Consider the following 22,109-nt stretch of genomic DNA (forward strand, 5'->3'; position numbering starts at 1 on the left):
TCAAGGGTTCTCAACCTTTTCCACATCAGGAGTGACTTCTCATTTAACACTATCGGAAAGGTGGTGTGGTTACAGCCCTTTTGTAACAGCCAGTTTGCAACATCCAGGTTGAGAACCCGGGTAGGAGAGGTATTGCTTCCAGAGGAAGGGAAGAACATAGTGTTTTCTTTGATGGTTTTTGTAGTTGGTCATATGTAAAAATATACTAATATCCAGAAAATTAACTTTTATGTTACTTGAAGGACCTAATTTGGACACTCTGGAACATTATTTGAGACCTGAGCTGGTCAGAATATAGGGCAGACGTTTTGTGCAGAAAACTTCAAATTTTATACCCAAACTGAAATATTCTGATTTAGCTTAACAAAGAAAAGATGAAGGGGTGACTTGATTACAGGCTATAAGTATTTACATAGGGAACAAATATTTAATAATTGGTCTTCAATCTAGCAGAGAGAGGTAGAATATGATCCAATGGCTGGAAGTTGAAGCTAGACAAATTCAGACTGGATATAAGGTGTAATTTGTAATGGTGACGTTAATGAACCACTGGAATAATTTCCAAGGGTTGTGATAGGTTCTCCATGACTGACAATTTTTAAATCAAAATTGGATGTATTTCTAAAAGATCTACTCAAGGAATGATTTTGGGGCAGTTCTCTGGCTGTGTTACCCGGGAGGTCAGACAAGATGTTCACAGTGGTCCCTTTTGGCCTCAGAACCTATAAATCTATGAGAACTACATCTCCCATAATGCATCGTATCTCCCCTCTTGGAGAAGGGATGTGCTGTATCATGGGAGCCCCTGTCCATGGTGCATCATAGGAGATGTAGTCCAGGTTGGGAGCTTGGTCCACAAAAGAGATTGGGGGCATGAGGAAACAAAACTACAACTCCCATGATGCACCGCCCGACACAACGGTGGCATTCCCAAATCAAAACATTTTGATTATCAGGGGTTTGTTTTTAACAAAATATCAAAAATTTCCGAACCCAATTTTCCATCGAAACTCAAGTGGGTCGACAGTGGTTGACATCTCCAGTTTAGAAAGCAAAGTGACAAATAATGTGAGAGTAAAACCTATCAACAGTGGTTTTCATCACTCTCCCTCACTCAGAAGGCCTTGCACTGCCTTTTGCCATGGTTTTGTGCATCAGGTTGGCCTGCTGCAGACCCAGTGCCTCCCCGTGCTGCATCTTGAGCTGCTGATACCTTGTTCGTCGTTCAGATATGCGCATTCACCTCCTCCCCTTATTGGAAACCTGCAACACAAAGGCCATGGGATTTAAAAAACAAATCAAACAACACCGCTGGAGTCAGTGGCACAGATTCCTGGCTGGCGTAAGTCGTATAGCTCCGCCTAAGTTGAAGAAGTCAATGGAGCTACCCCAGTGCACACCAGCTGAGACTATCTCCCTGCACGTTAGTCGCCTTAGACCAAAATGATAGAAAGGGGATGCAAAGAAAGGGACTTACAGGTCGTTGAACGGAGTGCCATTTACCCATTTCCAGGGCTTGTCTTCTTCTTCCCTGGTAAGGCCAATCCAGGTTTCTAAGCGTCCCTTATAGCGCAGCATAAAATCCTTATAACAAATAAAAGTGAAAATGAAAATTGTGCCGTACATATTACTGAGAAGCTAAGAGAGGAGATACAATAAAGACACAAGTGTCTGCATCACATTCCACGCATGTAACTAGTTTACAAGACCACCAGACTATGCAATAACACAGTGGTTCTCAACCAGGGGCCCACGGCCCCCTGAGGGGCTGTAAGCAGGTTTCATGGGGCCCTCCATGCATGGCCGGCATTAGATTCGCTAGGGCCCAGGGCAGAAAGCCAAAGCCCCACCACATGGGACTGCAGCCCGGGACCCTGAGCCCCACCACCCGCCGCTGGAGCCTGAGCAACTTAGCCTTGCAATGCCTCCTAACACCAGCCCTGGCTTTTATACGCAGAAAAACAGCTGTTGTGACACAGCTGGACCGTGTGGAGTTTTTAGAGCATGTTGGGGGAGCCTCAGAAAGGAAAAGGTTGAGAACCCCTACAATAGCACATATCAAAGAATGAAAAAAAAAATCCAACAGTTTTTTTTATACTTGGAACTTATGACCTTGTGAACAATTTTAACATGCCAATTATCCCCAGATGTATTCATTGAAAAATAGACATTTAGGCCGGATCCCACAAGGGATTAAAGAGGGATAACAAATTTAAATGAACGAGGAGTACTTCTGGCACCTTAGAGACTAACACGGTTACTACTCTGAAATTTAAATGAGTCAACAGTGTGATGCTATGGGCAAAAAAGTCTAATATCATTCTGGGGTGTATGAACAGGAGTGTTGTGTGTAAGAAACAGGAGGTCACTGTCCTGCTCTACTCAGCACTGGTGAGGCCCCAGCTGGGCTACTGTGTCCAGTTCTGGGCACCGCGCTTTAGGAAAGATGTGGACAAATTGGGGAGAGTCTAGCGGAGAGCAGTAGAAATAATCAGAGGGTTAGAAAACATGACGTATGAGGAAAGGTTCAAAGAATTGGGAATGTCTTGAGAAAAGAAAGCTGAGGTGGGGACATGACAGCAGTTTTCAAATATGTAAAAGGTTGTCATCAAGAGGACAACGATCAGTTGTTCTCCAAGTCCACCAAGAGTAGAACAAAGCTTAGTTTTGCTTGACCAGTACAGAAATCAACAACAAGGTAAGATCAGCTCTAATCTTCCTCCCCGCCCAGGAATGACTGCTCCTAGAATTCCTCCTTCTGGATACTCAGCCCTCAACCTAGATCCTCTCTTAAGAAAACCACTCTCACTTCACTTATTTGTGGGATGAGTTGATGATCCACCTGCCTCAGAGAGTCAGCATAATCCATATACAGTAGAATCTCAGAGTTACAAACACCAGAGTTATGAACTTACTGGTCAACCACACACCTCATTTGGAACCAGAAGTACACAGTCAGGCAGCAGCAGAGACCAAAAATACAAAGCAAATACAGAACAGTGTTGTGTTAAACATAAACTACTAAAAATATAAAGGGAAAGTTTAAAAAAAAAAAGATTTGACAAGGTAAGGAAACTGTTTCTGAGCTTGTTATATTTAAAAGCAGATGGTAAAAAGCAGCATTTTTCTTTTGCATAGTAAAGTTCCAAAACTGTATTAAGCTGATGTTCAGTTGCAAACTTTTGAAAGAACCACCGTAACCTTTTGTTCAGAGTTATGAACATTTCAAAGTTACAAACAACCTCCAGTCCTGAGGTGTTTATAACTCTTTGAGGTTCGACCATAACCCTTTCTTGGGCGCGTCAATGCCAGCCAACAGGGGGCAAATGTTGCCAGTTTTAAAATAATTTTATTTCACTTTCCAGTTGTTTCTGTGCTAGTTATTTTTTTTTTAAATGGTGATGTACTGCAGTTATGTAGCTTGTCTAATTATTAGATGAATTCCTTCAGAAACTTTAAAGTGTTTTGCTTAGGAATATTGAGACGGTGTAGGAATTTGACTCCCAGAATATTATTAAGCCCATGATTCTGCTCATATACTACAGAGATGAGTGTGGCATAAGAACCTATCTAGATTGGACTAGAATAGACTCATCTTGGGCAGCCCCCTGCCTCTGTGAGTACAGGAATCTATCTGCCTGGAGCTCACTGTCGGATCAGGGCCTTAATTTGGCTTCTCATCATGAGACCTGGTACTGAGGCATCTCCTTGTTCTAGAGTTGCTGAGCCCTAGCATAAAATATTCCTCAGGTTTAACTATAGAGTTATGAGCAGCACCTCCTCAATCATTACCTAGCGATTGCCAAGCCCAGACTATCGGGATCACAGAGTTTCTCACCTTTTCCTCCAGGGTGTCAACTGTAGCCAGGGAGGCACTGAGCGAAGAGCAGTTGTTCTGGCTGGAATTCCAATCCCCATCGATTTTTGAGAAATAGTAGCATTTCCATTGGTATGTTCTCCCTTGAAACCCGATCCAATTGACTGGACATGTGGTAGCGGCATGATTTGGGCAGGGCCTGCTTCTAACCACTGAAAAGGAAATTAACACAACAGTGAGGATCTTTCCCATCCCCTCTCTGTACAGGATTCAGAGGCAAAGAGTGATATTCCACCCTGGACTGAGAACCTGTGGACATGGATTATACCCCACACCCACTTAAATTCTCCAAATAGGATGCAAGTGGCACAAAGTTTGTGTGCTGGGTCTATACTTGGGTGAATTTTATCGTCATGGACAAGGATATAAGAATGACCATGCTGGGTCAGACCAATGGTCCATCTAGCCCAATATCCTGTTGGATGTTTCAGCGGGAATGAACAGAACAGCGCAATTATCAAGTGATCCATCCCCTGTCATCCAACCCCCAGCTTTCAGAAGTTGGAGATTTAGGGCCACCCAGAGCATAAGGATGCATCCCTGCCCATCCTGGCTAATAATCCTCCATGAACTTATCTAGTTCTTTTTTGAACCCAGTTATACTTTTGGTCTTCACAACATCCTCTGGCAATGAGTTCCACAGGTTGACTGTGCGTTGTGTGAAGAAATATTTCCTTTTGTTTGTTTTAAACCTGCTGCCTATTAATTTTATTGGGTGACCCTTAGTTTGTGTGTTATGAGAAGGGGTAAATAACTCTTCCTTATTCACTTTCTTTACACGGTCATGATTTTATAGATCTCTATCATAGCCCCCCTTAATTGTCTCTTTTCTAGGCTGAACAGTCCCACAAAGCTTTGACGCTGCATCATGAAAGACTACGGGAGCTTTGCCGTTGATCTTAATGGGAGGAACGCAAGGCCCCAAATCCCCAGTATAATTCCATCATAGCACATTAGCAAGCAATGGAGGTGAGTGGCTTAATGTGCAATGCACATGCAAGCTGGAAACCAGACACAAGAGCGTCAGGCTGACTGTGGGGTTTTATGAAATAGGTATGCAAATACTGTGGAATAACATTGTCATGGGGGACTAGGCTTTTAAGGAGAGACAGGAACTGCCTGATCTGTGCCATAAATAATTTAGGGCTTCCCGGCCTGAGGGGGTGGGACTAAGGGGGCTGAAAGAAATCAATCTGGAGTGGAACCACAGAGCGTGGGTAAGATTCTATGGAAGGGTCTGAGCCAGGGTCTGCAGGAGGCTGTTACTCCAGCCTGGGGGGAGGTGGGGGGGAATTCTCCATCCCAGAGACACAGAAAGTTAACCCAGAAGGAACTGGGAACTCACCCTGGAGGGTGGGACTTTTAGTTGGACTTTTGTTACCCTGGAAGGGTGTTACATTTGTTTGTGACTTAGCCGGAGGGACCAGCCTCATTTCCAGCAGGTAGTTGCCCTCTCTTAGAGCTGTTGGTCCAGGCTCTCTGCAGACTCAGGCAGATATGTCTGGAAAACTAAGGATGCCCATCTTGGTGAGGGAAACTGAGGCTGGGGGGGGGTGCCATTTGGCTAGCAGAGGCTGCTATGGGTTGGTCTGAAATCACATGAGATATTTTCCTGGCTAAACACTAGGTAGGCATCAAAATGATGATCTCAGGTGCTGAGAACCTATTTATATGTGCAGTTATGATACATGCACGTGCAGACAGGGGCATGCATTTTTGCACCCAGGGCTCTGGCTTTCCTATCTGCAAACGTGACCTTTCAGGAATGAAAAATGCCCTTAAATCTCTATCAATTTTACATGTTCTAGGAAAATCTCTGTCATTGTGCCCCATTTATGATTAGTTAGTGACAGCGGTGTGCGTGGAATGTTACAGGTCAGAATTAAGATTCAGTTATTTCCCAGAGGAACCTACAGTCTAATACAGACAAAACACTACATGAAAAAAAGTGTTAAGTTTGTAAAGTCAAACACGCAAAAGTTAGTCCAGGAGGCTACTCAAAGTCCAAGCCTCTAACAAATCTCTACTGAGCATCTATGAATGGAAATTTTTAAAAGGCTTATGACTTGTCTAAATTTGGGTGGTTTTTCATGGGAACTGCCAGGGCAGGACCTTGACACAAAGGGTCACTGAACTTAACTCAGGCTCTTCCCCAGGTTTTAGCCCCCCATCCGCAAAGGAAAAAACAATAACATGTTTGGAGGTGATTTAAGCCCACAGTGGCTGGGGGATGGATTAGAATCCAGACTCTGGTTTAACTCAGGCCGGAACCCACCAACTTAGAACGGAAGATGCAGGCTAAATTGCTCAAGTGAATGAATTTATGAAAATCATTCAAGTGCTCATAGTCGTCCAGTGTCTTTCCCCACAGCGCCCCCTGAAGGACAGACAAGTTCTCCCACAAGTGACTGGGAAGGAATCCCAAAGCATCTTGCCACAAAGAATCATGGGATACACCATCAGAAGTCCTAGCGAGACATGGGAAGCACATAACTAATGAGGACACAGTAACTCAGGTAGGGCTTTGCTGTGGGAATGCTTGCACCTGGGCGAGGCTAGCCTGGGTGCTCAGACTTGGGTGTCCATCATCTGGGTTATCTGCGCCATGTAGACATACCCAAAGCCAACGCCCCTGTCAAATCTCAAGTCCCTTCTCCAAGGCACAGAGGCCCTAGAGATTCTCAACTAGAAGGTTGTAAGAAACGGGGGTGAAACAACCAGTTCACGATTCAGCAAGAGGGATGAAGCAAAGCAGAAATGTCAGACTTCAGGCTCTTTGCTTTCCTATCGCAAGCTGGTTCAGCACTACTAAGGTTGGGGAGGCTGGATTGTGCATCTTCCATGATTCTGACTGTGAAGGGTAAACAAACACCAAAAACTCAATTAGGAATTGCTGTCAACTCACCTGCCAAAACAATAATAGCAATAATGAGAAAAAGTATAAACAGGACCGTGACTAGCCTATAATATTTCCAGAGGATACGGCAAAGCCAGAAGTTAGATTTATCTGAAAAAGAAAAAATACATTATTGTTCCTGAGGCTGCTTTAGGAGAGATAGAGGAAACATATTTATCAACAATGTCCTGCAGCCAAGTCCCCAGTGGCCAAGTATTGTTTTGCAAACACTGTTATGAACTGTATTTGCCAGTAAATCCTGGGAAATGTAATATTGTGCATTATAGCCAGAGCCCTGTTTATTCTACAATTCTATGGCTGCAGGATTCATACCTTGCTGAATAACTGTGCTCCAGAATCTGACCTTTAGTTTAAAAATACATATTTCTAGTCCTTGTGGCTTCAAAGAACAGCTTGAAAAGGGGACATGAGTGCAACCAATGCAGCAGTATCTGCCTGAGTCTGCAGAGAGCCTGAACCAACAGCTCTGAGATAGGACAATACCCGATTCATCACTATGAAGTATTAACTCTGAAACCTAGAGATAACAACGTGACACATGTGGAAAATGTAGGAAGTGAGTGAAATAAGCTGAATTTAATATAATAAGAGCTGGTTGAAAAATGAACAATTGCAGAAAAACTGTGAAATTGTTTTCATTTTGCTGCGGTTGAAATCCCCTTTCCATTTTTTTTAATTTTGCAATTTTTTTTTCAAAAATTTCAATTGAAAAAAAGGAGAGTCCCCAAGATGAAAACCATTAAATTAAAATGTTTGCTAAAAGCATCAATAAAAGTTTTATTTTTTAAAAAGCAACTTTTTATTTAAAAAAAAATTGACCAGGGCTTTTCATATTAAATAGCACAGAGGATGCTGCACTCATTGCGTTATCTTTTTCATATTTAATTCCACAACAGTTCACATTTTTAATTTATCTGACGCCACCGGAGAATTTCCACCGGATGCAACAGAATCCAGGAATAGTGAAGCAGAATTTAAACCCAGGTCGCCACAGAGTACATAGGGACTGGGCTATAATGTTATATTATAGAACAATTAGTTTGGAGATGTGCATTGTTTTCTAAGAAGTGTGAAGGAAACACTACTGAGCATCTGTGCAGCTATTTCTTGTCCTCCCACGCTTACTAAATAGGATCAGACAAGAACACGGTCTGAGTCCTGCCAGAACACTCCGGCACACTGTTCTGGGACTTTTGTTGGGAGGAGATCAGTGTTCTGGTACGTCGGTTCAAAGTCCAATTATCAGAAGTACTGGAATGTTGTGAACGTCATTCTGGCTCCCCCAAAAAGTGCCAGAATGTTACCCCAGCATTTCTTTTTTCAGGCCTTGAGCACTGGACGAGAAAACCTTTTGATTAAAGGCGCACTGTAAACACAGCAATACTTTCCATAATTCTTTATCATTCTTCCACTTGCGAAGCTTCGCTTACCTGGTCTGGTTTTTGTCTGTGAGCCTGCAGGGTTAGTAAGAGCTTTGGCTGTGTCTTCTCCATTCTCTGTTTGATCCATGTAGCAAGTGGGGCACATTGCTTTCCCGTGCCTTCTGGCTGCAATCAGTATCGAGACACCACTGACTTCCTGAGGAAACTACAATCCATCGGTGATCTTCCTGAAAATACCATCCTGGCCACTATGGATGTAGAAGCCCTCTACACCAACATTCCACACAAAGATGGACAACAAGCCGTCAGGAACACTATCCCCGATAATGTCACGGCAAACCTGGTGGCTGAACTTTGTGACTTTGTCCTTACCGATAACTATTTCACATTTGGAGACAATGTATACCTTCAGATCAGCGGCACTGCTATGGGTACCCTCATGGCCCCACAGTATGCCAACATTTTTATGGCTGACTTAGAACAGCGCTTCCTCAGCTCTCGTCCCCTCATACCCCTACTCTACTTGCGCTATATTGATGACATCTTCATCATCTGGACCCATGGAAAAGAAGCCCTTGAGGAATTCCACCATGATTTCAACAATTTCCATCCCACCATCAACCTCATCTTGGACCAGTCAACACAAGAGATCCACTTCCTGGACACTACAGTGCTAGTAAGCGATGGTCACATAAACACCACCCTATACCGGAAACCTACTGACCGCTATTCCTACCTACATGCCTCCAGCTTTCACCCTGACCACACCACGCGGTCCATTGTCTACAGCCAAGCTCTACGATACAACTGCATTTGCTCCAACCCTTCTGACAGAGCCAAACACCTACAAGATCTCTATCAAGCATTCTTACAACTACAATACCCACCTGCTGAAGTGAAGAAACAGATTGACAGTGCCAGAAGAGTACCCAGAAGTCACCTACTACAGGACAGGCCTAACAAAGAAAATAACAGAACGCCACTAGCCGTCACCTTCAGCCCCCAACTAAAACCTCTCCAACGCATTATCAAGGATCTACAACCTATCCTGAAGGACGACCCATCACTCTCACAAATCTTGGGAGACAGGCCAGTCCTTGCCTACAGACAGCCCCCCAACCTGAAGCAAATACTCACCAGCAACCACACACCACAGAACAGAACCAGTAACCCAGGAACCTGTCCTTGCAACAAAGCCCGTTGCCAACTGTGCCCACATATCTATTCGGGGGACACCATCACAGGGCCTAATAACATCAGCCACACTATCAGAGGCTCATTCACCTGCACGTCTACCAATGTGATATATGCCATCATGTGCCAGCAATGACCCTCTACCATGAACATTGGTCAAACTGGACAGTCTCTACGTAAAAGAATAATTGGAAACAAATCAGATGTCAAGAATTATAACATTCATAAACCAGTTGGAGAACACTTCAATCTCTCTGGTCACGCGATTACAGACATGAAAGTTGCGATATTACAACAGAAAAACTTCAAAACCAGAGTCCAACGAGAGACTGCTGAATTGGAATTCATTTGCAAATTAGATACAATTAACTTAGGCTTGAATAGAGACTGGGAATGGCTAAGTCATTATGCAAGGTAACCTGTTTCCCCTTGTTTTTTCCTACCCTCCCCCCCCACTGTTCCTCAGACGTTCTTGTTAAACCCTGGATTTGTGCTGGAAATGGCCCACCTTGATTATCATACACATTGTAAGGAGAGTGATCACTTTAGATAAGCTATTACCAGCAGGAGATTGGGGTGGGGGGAGAAAACCTTTTGAAGTGATAAACACCCATTTTTTCATGGTCTGTATGTATAAAAACATCCTCACTGCATTTTCCACTTTTATGCATCTGATGAAGTGAGCTGTAGCTCACGAAAGCTTATGCTCAAATAAATTGGTTCGTCTCTAAGATGCCACAAGTCCTCCTGTTCTTTTGATGAACTGTGTGTTATTCAAAGGTGGTGGAGCTAGTTTCTGTTATCAAGTATCTTATAGTACCACCTAGAGGCCTCAACTGAGATCAGGGCCCCAACAACCTAAGTACTGTATACCCATGTCATAAGAAGAACAGGAGTACTTGTGGCACCTTAGAGACTAACCAATTTATTTGAGCATAAGCTTTCGTGAACTACAGCTCACTTCACGTCATAAGAGACAGCTATAAGCAATGCTGGCCCTGAGCTTTCTCCCATAGTCAGGATCTCCCATCGGTTCGCACCCGCACAGCACTGGCCATAGCAGCCATTAAGGCTGCCTATGTGTTTCCATCACAATCCCCTGTTCGATCACTTTCTGAGACTTTCACCCCTCCGTCTCAAATTTTCCATGTCAGGTCTGGCTCAGGGGACATTTTTCCAGATTTTGAGCAAAAGTGGTTCACTGTTTTTGGGGGGTGAGAGGAGAATAAAAGAAATATACATGTTCCCCATTAATTATATCGCTCTTAATATTAATAATAATAATAATAATTTATGATTATTGTTATTGCCCAAAACAATTTGTCAACATCGACACAAATTCATAAAACCTTTTGGGGTTGCCAAACCTGCAAAAAGTTTAGGATGAAAAATATCAGCCAGATCTAGCGGTGCAGGTGCCTCCCACATTCTAATACAATGGGGAGCGTCAGCTCCAGAGCCACGTAGGCGGGAGGTAGTTGTGATGTCAGGGATGCTACAGCCCAAGCTCCATTTCCATGGGTGAGTTAAAGGCAATTGCCTTGGTGTTGGGGGTTCTGACCAGTAGATTTCAGAGGCTGGCTGTTTTCCATGGCAGAACTGAACATGCTCCTCGCCCTACCAGGAAGCTGACTTGGCAGGCAGTCCAGAGCAACTCAATCAGACTGGAAGTCATGGTGGGACAGAACTAAGAGCTCATGGGAAGGAAGAAAGAGCTGGCACGGTGCCCAAATTCCTCACTGCACCACTGTTGACTCAGTCTCTACCCGGTGCAAGTGAAAGTGGGAGAGAACACGCTGGGAGTGAAGGGAGAGAGTGAAACAGGTGAGCTGGGACTCTGTAGACAAAGGCTGAGAGCCTGGCAGGTGCTCCTAGCCCCAGGATATCTCATGGGGCTGTGCTGAGGGACTTGGGAAGGAGTGAATGGAAGAGGATGATGGAGGGCGGAGTGGGAGGAGACACATGGGAGGAAGCAGAGAATGGTCAACCAGGAGTTAAAGTATGGAGGAAGCATCAGTTTCCTCTCTGCTAAAAGGAGAGCGAATGTGCCCTTTCCTCACCCCTGAACCACTCCCCACAGCCGCCTGTCCTCCAAGGATGGCACATTTCAATCCCTGCTCTCAGCCACGCTGAGCCACAAGGTGCGTTCTTACTCCTCCTCCCTGCCTCTGGTGGGTGACGGGAGTCAGGGTGATGGAGAAGCACAGGATGAAATTGGGGCCAGGCTGAGAAAAGTACATTGGGGATAGAAAGGCTCAGAAAGGCATAGAAAGGGTCAGAGGAGGAGAAGGGGGAGACTCAGAGGGAGGGCGGGGAAAGAAAGGTTTATCATGGGGAGAGGAAATGAAAAATTGAGGGGACGAGAGGAGCAGTCATAGAAGGGAAAAAATATGGAATGAACACACACACATACACGCAGTTTACTACTTGGCTGGCTTGAGGGTACAGATTCCTTCTGGACACTTCTCACCTCTTGGCAGCATTCTCTCTCTTCCCTTCCTCCAAGTTGATAGGGACATCAGGATAACCTGTCACGCTTCTCTCTTACTTTTATTTTCTTTCACCACCCTCCCGCAATAACAACAACATGATGTAGGCCAGTGGCTCTCAACCTTTCCAGATGACTGTACCCCTTTTCAGGAGTCAGATTTGTCTTAGAATCACAGAATCATAGGGTTGGAAGAGACCTCAGGAGGGCATCTAGTCCAACCCCCTGCTCAAAGCAGGACCAACCCCAACTAAATCATCCCAGTCAGGGCTTTGTCACGCCGCGCCTAAAAAACCTCTAAGGATGGAGATTCCACCACCTCTCTCGGTAACCCATTCCAGTGCTTCACCACCCTCCGAGTGAAATAGTGTTTCCTAATATCCAATGTCTTGTATACCCCCAAGTTTCACCTCACTTAAAAAACGACTTGCTTACAAAATCAGACTTAAAAATACAAAAGTGTCAGGGCCATTAGTACTGGAGAATGGCTGCCTCTCTCATTTTTACCAAATAATTATAAAATAAATCTATTGGAATATCAATATTGTACTTACATTTCAGTGTAATATAGAGCAGTATAAGCAAGTCATTGTCTGTAAGAAATTTTAGTTTGTCCTGTCTTTGCTGGTACTTTTTATGTAGCCTGCTGTAAAACTAGGCAAATATCTCTAGATGAGCTGATGCACCCCCTGGAAGACCTCTGTGTACCCCCAGGGTACACATACCTCTGGCTGAGAACCACTGAAGCTAGGCAACCTTGCCTTGAAGAGAGATTGTATCAATTAGTCTGGTTGCTTAGCTTAAGGGGCATGGGACTTTATAGAAAAATTAAAGTCTCCAAAATCTTACAATCTAAATTTTACACACACCCACCCCTTCAGTGCTCTCTCCCCTGCTCTGTGTGGGAAATCCGACATGTTACATTTCAGAACTAAGGCCTAACATACTTCCCTGATACAGAATGGAGATATATATATATGTAATGTAGAGTCACACGCCCATTTCTTTCTTTCTCACAGTGCCCCACCATACTATCTATCTTAAGGTTTTATCTTGCTACCCATCTCTGTAATATCCTCTGACTATGGCACTAACTCAATCCCTCTGCACAATACAAGAGTCACGTCTTACCTGAGAGATGAAAGCTGCTCAGCAGAGAGAGGAGTGTGAACCTGAGAAAGGATCAATGAGCAAAAGGCCCCAGAAAAGAGTGAGGCCACCCACAGGGTAACAGTCGTAAACTCCTGCCAATTGAGAGTGATATTCCCAAGACCAGCTGGGAGTCAGAAACTGCATGAACAGATCAGAATGTTACGGCAACAGATGTGACTTGTTGTGGTGAGCTGAGGATCTGACTCACTTGCCTCCAGACGGGTTGTCAGGGTGTGTGTTGCTGTGTGGAGTTGATTTTTTTTGTTTCTTGTTTCGGTGCTTCCCCAGAGTGTGGGGAGGGGCAGAAATAAAACAATTAATGAAATGGAGTCTAACTGGCCTTTGAAAATGGTGTAAGAAATCCCAGACCCTGTGATCTCCATGTCTGGGTGAGATCTGTGGGTTCTGGCGGGGCAGGAGGCGTAACAGGGGGAGGGGGATATTGGCCTGTGTCCTTCCAGAGGCCGATCCAGCGGTCTAGTTTGCCATTGTAGGGCAGCAGGGAACTCTTACAAATGCAATATAAGCAAACAGCTGTGTTAGACCCTGACTCTGTGCTGCTCCAACACCTCACAGAGCAACAGGGGATTTCTAGAGACTTCGGCCTTTGTTATTGGGTGAAGGAACCAGTACGTATTAACCCTTCTCCCGCCCCAGTCTTCTTTTTTGGAGCTCTGGCATCTACTGGATGAAGCGGGAATTGAGCTCTTCTCAGAGCACAGCAAGGCCAGGAGGGAGAGGGAGCTGCAGGGGTGGGGCAGCCAGATTCCTGCCACTAGGGCAGGGAAGTTGAGGGGAGGGGGCATAGAGCCGGCTTTACCTTCTGCTGGATTCTCCCTGCCCCACTCTTGAGGAAACCCTGGGGCTGGGCTGGGCTGAGCTGGGGAGGCAGGTTCTCATGCCCTCCAAATCCCAGGGCAGCCCACTGGCCTGGATCTGACTGAGTCACCGGGGCGCTGAGCAGATGCAGCGTCAGGGAGGCTGGAGCCCTAAGTCCAGCCAGGATTCAGCTGCCAGAACCGCACTGACTCTGGCCGCCCAGCCAGAGATGCATCCGGGATCCACTTTGGACTACAGGGGCTGAGCCCAGCCTGACTCCAACCCAGTCTGTGGTGCCAGCAATCGCTGGGCTTGGCACAAAGCATCTGTGCTTCTCACCAGCTCCTGCAGATTATCAATCCCGACCAGGGAGGCAGCGTGTGAAGAGCAGTTGTTCTCGCTGTAGGTCCAGTTCCCTTCGGCTTTAGAAAAATAGTAACATTTCCCTTGGCTCCTGAACCAGCCATCCAGGCACCAGGAGGCAGCAGGCGGGCATGGAGGAGATGGCTTAGATTTTTCCACTAGGAAAAAAACGAAACACTGGGTGAGAGATCGTCCCTTCTCATCTCTGTGGAGAACAAGCAGGAACAGAACCAAGAACTGCCCGATCAGATCAGACTAGTGGGATAGATGGGCTGGTCTGAGAGTGGCCGACAAAAGCTGCTTCAGACAACATGGCCCTCCAATCCCATTATATTTTTTGTTTGAGTTTCTTATAACACACACATTGCAGTAGTGCCAGAGGCCAACCAGGTCACAACCCCCACCGTGCTAGGTGATGTACAAAGTGTGCAGTGAAGGGAGTGGGAAAGTTGAGAGCAAGGGAAGAATATGCCCAGCTGGGGTGCCAGAAATGGGGGGGTCAGGGGCTATGTGTGAAGAGAGAGTCCCTGAGTGTAAAAAAGAGCAACAGAGGGGACTGGAATCGGGAAAAGAGCGACTGTCTTGTGCTCTGTGGCCTGGACGACTGGGACTCAGAAGATCTGGATGCAATTCCAAGCTGTGCCAGACTCCCTGCCTGGCCCCAGGTGAGTCACTTAGCCCAAGATCCACAAAGGGACGTTGGTGTTCGATATTCAGCATTGCAATGCCAAGCATTGATTAGCCTAGGACAGGGGTCCCCAACGCGGTGCCCGCGGGCACCATGGTGCCCACCGGGACATTTTAGTGCGCCCACAGGACACCGTGCCACCGAAATGCTGCCGCCGAGAGCGGCCGCCAGAGAACCGCCCGCCAAAATGCCGCCGAGAAGCGTTGCCATTTATCGGCAGCATTTCAGCGGCGACGCTCCTTAACCGGCACCCATCACAGCCTTCTGGGAATAGCAATTTTCCTAGTCAAATTTGTAATGATGGCAAACACACAGAGAGACTGGAGGCCAAAGTGAGAAACATAAAATTGCATGGCTCTTCATTTCATTGCCTGAAACGGAGAAGCTGGATAAGTGATGAGGTACATTTAAGTACCACTAATCATGTATTTGTTGACGGCATTGATTCAGCAAATATTATTGAAATTGTGCCTTTTCTTTCATCACGTGTTGTAGGTTATTGATGCATATTTGAGCTGTGTGGTCGAGAAAGCAGATGGAAAGGTCGGCTACTTACTGGGATGGTACACGAAAGCGTACATGGAGTCAATAAGTAAACAATCACGTGAATATGTCGCACAACATATTTAAGTCCGAATACCCTTGAAATATCAACATAAACCTGAAATTGCAACATTTCAGTGTATTTACTGCTGCCAAACATTTACTGAAATGTATTTGGAGGTGCATATCGGACATACAATACTAGACTACCTGTGGGCCACAGTTAGTGGCTGTACAGTTTTGCTGTACAGTTCAGTGGGTCCGTTAATTAAACACAAATATGCGAACAGCTTAGTCGGTTTTTACATTAAGTAAGACAGACCACATTGATTACAAATCTTTTTGTTTCTACAGGACTCTCTTACATACCTGATTGGTAACACTAAGGATCCCTTGCATGTCTATCTATGTTAAATTCATTCTGTTCTTGATGTGCCAGAATTATTAATGCATTAATAACTTTGTTGACTGTCAACAGGTACAAGCCATCTCATCAGTAGTTTCCACTGTCATTCTCTCAGGCAGAGCTCCACAAATGAAAGGGAAGGTAAATGCTAACACACTTTCATACGTAGCATGAGCAAAGCACAGTTTCATTCAGTGAGTTAAACACAGGGTGAAACAGCAAATACACTCCGATGTTTGATGTGGAGGAGTACTCTACTAGTAATACAGCTAACGAAATTGGGAAAAACAGTATAATGTACATTTCATGGTGTGCTTCACTGGAAACTATAATTGCTTTTCTATTTTTTTTAAAATAAATACAGAGTGAATTACTTCAAAATGATATATTGTTGCTTCCTTACCACACACTAGGTCATTGGGTTCTTGTGGTAAGATGTTTTGTATTGTACTTCTGGATTATGGGCAATAAATGTGGTATTAAATAAGAGATTTGTAATTTGTAATGATATAATTTCCTGTGTTGTGGGTTTTCAGTGAGTTCAGTGCATGCAAAGGAAAGTGGAGTGTGAATGTTAAAAATAAAATGCTTCTGTTCAAGTTTCGTTGATAATGTAACTTGGAAGAATGCATTCTGTATTGAATTGATCAATGATTTCACAATATTCTTTTCTCTTGTGTGTTACTGAGACATTACAAACGAGAATATGTTAATTGCATAATGATTTTTGATAAATCAGTATAAAATTTTTGAAATAATCGCATTTCCAGTATAATTTGTGAATATATTGACACTTACAGATAGCCTTGGTGAAAAAAATGGAATTGTTAATAATTGACCCCTTGTGTGAGGAGATGAGATATGAAAGAACATGCCTGAGGAATTGAAGGTGATTTATTAGATACTTACTTTTACAGTGGACCTGAACTGTTCCACTGAAATTTTTTTAAAGGGAATGTAACAATAGTGAGAGTAATATCTTCCTGTTAGCTACAACTAAAAATTGAAACAGCATGGACTTGTACTAAATATGCTTAGTAACGGACTTTGAGTGAACTTGTGTGATTTGACTGGGGCGAACGACTTCACAGAATGCGGACACGAAACGGTAGCATGTTGCATGACTGAGAATGTGTTATTATCAACACGGGGCACGGCAAATCGGGTGATACATTGTGTAAGAGTGAGACAATCCTATGACAGCAAGTGTGTATATATGTGAGCAATAAGTCATTTCAATCATTCATTAAAAAGAGCTAGAATTGATTTGTATCTATGTCCAGAAAGCGGAGGGAAAAAAAAAAAGGAAAGAAAAGCTCATTTATGCAGTCCGCTAATGTACTCTCTAAAAATTTCAGAAACTTCATCAAACGATTAACTAGAAAATCCTCATCTGATTGGAATAGTAAAATTGTTCAGCATCCCAGACAAAGTGATGGCCACAACTGCGGACCACTCATCTTCAAGGTATTGAACACCAAATTGCCATTATCATTTGTTATGTTCGTGTAATTATCCAGGGTGACAGTAAATGCCAGAGATTACCAGTGGGCACTGCACCGGCATCCTTGCCAAGGTGTGTGGGGTGGGCTTGTGGCCCCCAGAAGGGATGGGGCGTCCGGCGGAAGGTGCGGTGCTGGGGGCCAGATTCCACCAGCCAGCCCTTCCTGACAGCTGCTGCTGCTGCAGTGGCCCGAGCACCAGGCTTTTGTAAATTGCCAGAACACAGGGCCCCTTTTGCTCCCCCACTGTCGGCGGCCCTGCCAGTAGCATGCAACAGCGTTGCCAGACCCTATGGCAGGGCCGCTGACGCGGGGGGAATGTGATAAAGGGGGCAGCGATGTTAAAACATAACGCACTGCCAGAGAGGAAGTGTAACGTCAGCCGTGTACGGGCTGGTACCAGTGGCCGGTTCTTACCGGTATGCTGGACTGGTCCACTTTCACCTCTGGTAATTATGATGTTTATTCTAAATATCAGTGTTGTTAGAAACGTATTTGCAGCACAAAGACATCAGTACGGTAGAAACAACTCAAGAGGCTAATACGGCATTTAGAAAACATATAGCAATTCTTCTAATGAAAGAGTCAAGTAATTACTTTCTACCATGTACTGTGGACTCATTAGGTACATGTGAAGATAACAGGAAGAGTGGAATTATGTCACGTAGCAGACAGTTATCTTAATATCCCTGAAGTGGGATATCTCACAGGTCTGGTTCTGTAATGGTGACTATGAATCAATAATATCTTCAAGTACTCAAAAATCTGAATGGGGTGAATGGTTGCTATTGATCGACCAGTTGAATGAAATTGGTATTCTTATATAGAGGTGCAGTAAAGTAAAAATTTGAGAAAATATGACTCACAAAAAAGAAAAAGATACGTTCAAATCAGTGACGGGATTAAAATATTGACATTAATTAATACATCAAGATTTGCATTTTCAGTGTTGGTCGTAACGTATTCATCATTTCATAGGGCTATATTTATTTCCAAGAAAGCGTGGAGGACTACTGCATATACTGCAACCTTGTCAACTGTGAAAAGGAAAGTGAGGCTTGCACGATGGTAAGAAACATAGAACTGTATGAGAAATAAATGCCATAGACTGCCTAAGGATCATGATTCTTGTAAAAATTCCACATCAGTAAACATTTTCATCATGCTGATAGGCATCTGTTAGGTACTGCTGACATGTGGAAGGAATAGCGTGGGTGAATGCAAAGTATGTGTAACATTATAATTTCTGTGATTTCATTTTCTCAATTGTTACTTATCAAAGGCCCAGTGTGATTCTTGCAAGAGGTGGGCACATATGCCCTGCATTACAGAAGGAACCAATCAAGACAGCTTGACGGATGAGAAGAAAGGGTACAACTGCAAAAATTGTGCATAGTTCCCTTCTTTACCAAAAAGAAAAAAACCCCCAAAACCCATTATGTTTAAATGTCTCTTGTTCAAAACATAATGCAACCAAAAGAAATTTTTTTATTTATATACCAGATTATAATAATAAATGTTTTTCATTTGAGAAAAGATATTCTCGGTATTTGTGTCCATGTGTATAATGCAAATTCTAAAAGCAGCAAAGGGGAAGCAAATCGTGAGTGTTTTTGACCACAAAACCCCATCCCTCCTGATTTGCAACCATCCCTGGACCAGTGACAGGTACATGGTCAGCCAAGTCATTGGAAATAAGCAAGGAGGAAGCCAGTGAATAAAATCAAAGGGGCACTGTGGTATCACCTTGTGCTCATGGGCATGCTCGGTACCCCCAAACCTTACCTCCCTTTTCACGTATCAACTGCGCACATTAGCTAGGAGGGAGGGAATTGAGACTGTTTTCAAACAAAAACCCCATCCCTCCTGATTCACAACCCCTGGACCAGGCGGTAAAATCAATTTGGCACATTAGCAAGCAGGAAGCAAATCGTGTTTTCGACCAAAACCCCATCCCTCCTGATTCGCAACCCTGGCCAGGCAGTAGCCAGTCCTGAGAAGTAGCCAAGATGTTCACTTTGCATGGCAGAAACTGCACCTAGTTGCAAAAGGGGAGGGTTGAGATTTGTGTCCTCACACCGGCTCAGCCGGCCGGGGGATCGGGCTGGCCGCTGGAGCAGTGCACATCAATGTAGGGCACCAGGAAATTTGGGGCAATTTGCCCTCCCTTGCAGCTGCGTACTTTGCGTATGGGTAAGGGTGGCCCTGTGTCTCAGCACAGAGCCGCTAGGCCTGAGCTCTCACAGCCGTGCTTTGGGGCTGTGTAAACAGGGCTTTCCCCTCACCCCGGCGGCGGGCTGTGCAGAGGAGGATTTAGCGTTAACGGGGCTCTGTGCTCAGCTTCATTTTTGGGGCCCCTCCTTGGGACCCAGCCAAGAAAAAGAACACTCGCTCTGATCTCCCCCCCCAAGACCCTCTTTTTCATTCTTTTTTTCTTCATCCTCCTCCTGTAAGTAATAGGAAGTAAATGAAAATAAAGTGAGGGACCCTGATTGTTCTTGTAGCCTAACTTATTTTTCACAGACCACTTGAAAATCGCCGAGGGTCTCGACGGAGCACGTAGTGATCTTCCCAAATATTGTTTGTACCATTAGCCAACGAGTGTAAAGCGCTTTGGATAAGGGTACTTTATAAAAAAAAATGTAAAAAAACATTGGGGTGCAGGGTCTGACTAGGAGTTAGGGTGTGGGAGGGGGCTCAGGGCTGGGGGTGCAGGGTCTGGGAGGAAGTTAGGGTACAGGAACAGGCTGGGGGTTGGGGTGCAGGGTCTGGCCAGGAGTTAGGGTGTGGGAGGGGGCTCAGGGCTGAGGGTGCAGGGTCTGGGAGGGAGTTAGGGTACAGAAGCAGGCTGGAGGTTGGGGTGCGGGGTCTGGCCAGGAGTTAGGGTGTGGGAGGGGGCTCAGGGCTGGGGGTGCAGGGTCTGGGAGGAAGTTAGGGTACAGGAGCAGGCTGGGGGTTGGGGTGCAGGGTCTGGCCAGGAGTTAGGGTGCAGGAGGGGGCTCAGGGCTGGGGCAGACGGTTGGGGTGTGGAGCGCTTACCTGGGGCAGCTTCTGTTTGGTGTGAGGGGTGCACGTGGGGATGGGGTGGGGGTGCAGGAGCTCCCGTTTGGTGCTCAGGGCAGGGGTGCAGGAATCAGGGCAGGGCAGGGGGTGTGTGGGGGCTGGGGGTACGTGGGGGGGTGCAGGAGTCAGGGCTGCGAGAGACTTTTGTCTTTTCCCCTCCCTTTATTGTCCACAAACATCCACAAATGCTGCTGATTGTTTTGTCCACAGAACTGGCTTCCGCCAGCATCCCACAATGTGACTGACGGAACCTGGCTCTTCCCTACCCGTGATCAATCTAGCTGGCCGTTAGATTGCTCCAGACCCTGGACTGGTAACTGGTAACTATAACATCGACTGGCGGGGGGACAATGGGGGTGTGTCTAAGTGTGTGTTTATGTCAGCATATGCTAGCTGCCTTACTATTGTATTCTCAATAAACACGGCGTATTGCCTTACCCCTGAAAAAGGTCCTGTGTGCTTTTTATAAGCGTAACAGCTGCCCTGGCTCCTGCCGGACTTAGTGGACTTAGTGATGGACATGGGGGGGGCCGGTGAGGGCTGCGACTGGGGGTGTGGGCTCTGGGGTGGGGCTGGTGATGAGGGGTTTGGGGTGCAGGAGCGGGCTCTGGGCTGGGGTAGGAGGTTGGTGTGTGGGAGGGCGTGAGGGTGTGGGCGGCTTGGCGGGAGGCGGGGTTTGCGTGAACCGTCTGGGGACACCATCCCGGGAGCCGGGTGCGGGTCGGCGGAGGCCTTGGGGCCCTGTAGGCTGCGGCGCGGGGTGAGATGTGGCTGCAGTGGGCCAGGGCCACCCGGGCTGAGCGTTGGGAGAGGGCGGAGGGTGCCGCTGGCTGCTCCACGGTGCGGGCTGGTTTGCCGTGGGCGGGGAGCGGCGCTGGTTCAAGCCCCGACGGGAGGGCTGGTTCGAGCCCCCCAGACCCTTCCCAGGACATCCTCCTCATGCTTGCTCCTAGGAGGGCTGTGTGTGTGCGCGTGTGTGTGGAGGATCTTCCTCCCCACCCCCCCAGGTGGGTGCATGACTCTCCCAGAAGGGATGCTCCCTCAGGAGCAGTTTAAATAAAAAGGCCGGGGAAATATCAGGCTTATTAATGTGCTAAAGAGACTGTGACGGATGCATATAAAACCAACCAACCAAACCACATTAGAAATGAACTCTAGAGTAAGAAAGGGGAGGTGAACAAAAGTGCTGAGATTTGCTCAGTGACAAGAAACGGCCCCATGGTGGCTGGCACAAGAGGTTGGGAGGTGGCAATGCTGGCGACTGACAGAATTTTATCTACAAGACCCAGTTGTCTCTCCCAATGCAGCAGCATGGCAAGGGTTCAACGGGAAATATGCCCCAAAAGCACCCTCTGAAATGTAATGCTTTCATTGCCCTGAGGGAGCCGCACTGGGGGAGTTACCCATAAATTATTTCTTATTCATATTACAATAGCACCTAGACCTCCCTCCCTGCCGCCACCAACCAAGATCCCCTCCTCTTTCCTATTATGGCCGACAGCACAGAGCCACACCCTTCCCTGCAGTCAAGATGAGGGGCCTGTTGTGCCCGGTGCTGCCCAGACACACAGGGAGAGACAGTCCCTGCCCCAGCTGAGATCAGGGGCTCATTTGTGCAGGGCGCTGCACAGACACATAGGGAGAGACAGTCCCTGCCCCAGCTGAGATCAGGCCCCCTTGTGCCAGGCGCTGCCCAGACACACAGGGAGAGACAG

The 22,109-nt window shown here is 46.0% G+C and overlaps 1 protein-coding gene across 1 annotated transcript; it reads right to left on the reverse strand.

Moving 5' to 3' along the window:
* Nucleotides 1-1,154: 1,154 nt before the first annotated feature.
* Nucleotides 1,155-8,370, reverse strand: LOC144274816 (C-type lectin domain family 2 member B-like). The gene is made up of 5 exons (XM_077833907.1): nt 8,225-8,370; nt 6,783-6,884; nt 3,839-4,029; nt 1,478-1,584; nt 1,155-1,263 (listed from the first exon to the last, which is right to left on the reverse strand). The coding sequence occupies exons 1-5, from the start codon at nt 8,319-8,321 to the stop codon at nt 1,155-1,157; spliced, it is 606 nt and encodes a 201-aa protein (XP_077690033.1). The 5' UTR covers nt 8,322-8,370.
* Nucleotides 8,371-22,109: the final 13,739 nt, after the last annotated feature.

The sequence above is a fragment of the Eretmochelys imbricata genome, chromosome 14 (genome assembly GCF_965152235.1).
Source record: "Eretmochelys imbricata isolate rEreImb1 chromosome 14, rEreImb1.hap1, whole genome shotgun sequence".
NCBI classification, from domain to species: Eukaryota; Metazoa; Chordata; order Testudines; family Cheloniidae; genus Eretmochelys; species Eretmochelys imbricata.

What these genes read in the sequence shown, in the direction of transcription:
- LOC144274816 (XM_077833907.1), bottom strand. Translation starts at nt 8,321, where the DNA reads ATGTGCCCCACTTGCTACATGGATCAAACAGAGAATGGAGAAGACACA. An exon ending in TGCTATTATTGTTTTGGCAG is followed by an intron (nt 4,030 to 6,782) that starts GTGAGTTGACAG and finishes TTTCCTTTTCAG; the next exon opens with TGGTTAGAAGCAGGCCCTGC. An exon ending in TTGACACCCTGGAGGAAAAG is followed by an intron (nt 1,585 to 3,838) that starts GTGAGAAACTCT and finishes ATTTGTTATAAG; the next exon opens with GATTTTATGCTGCGCTATAA.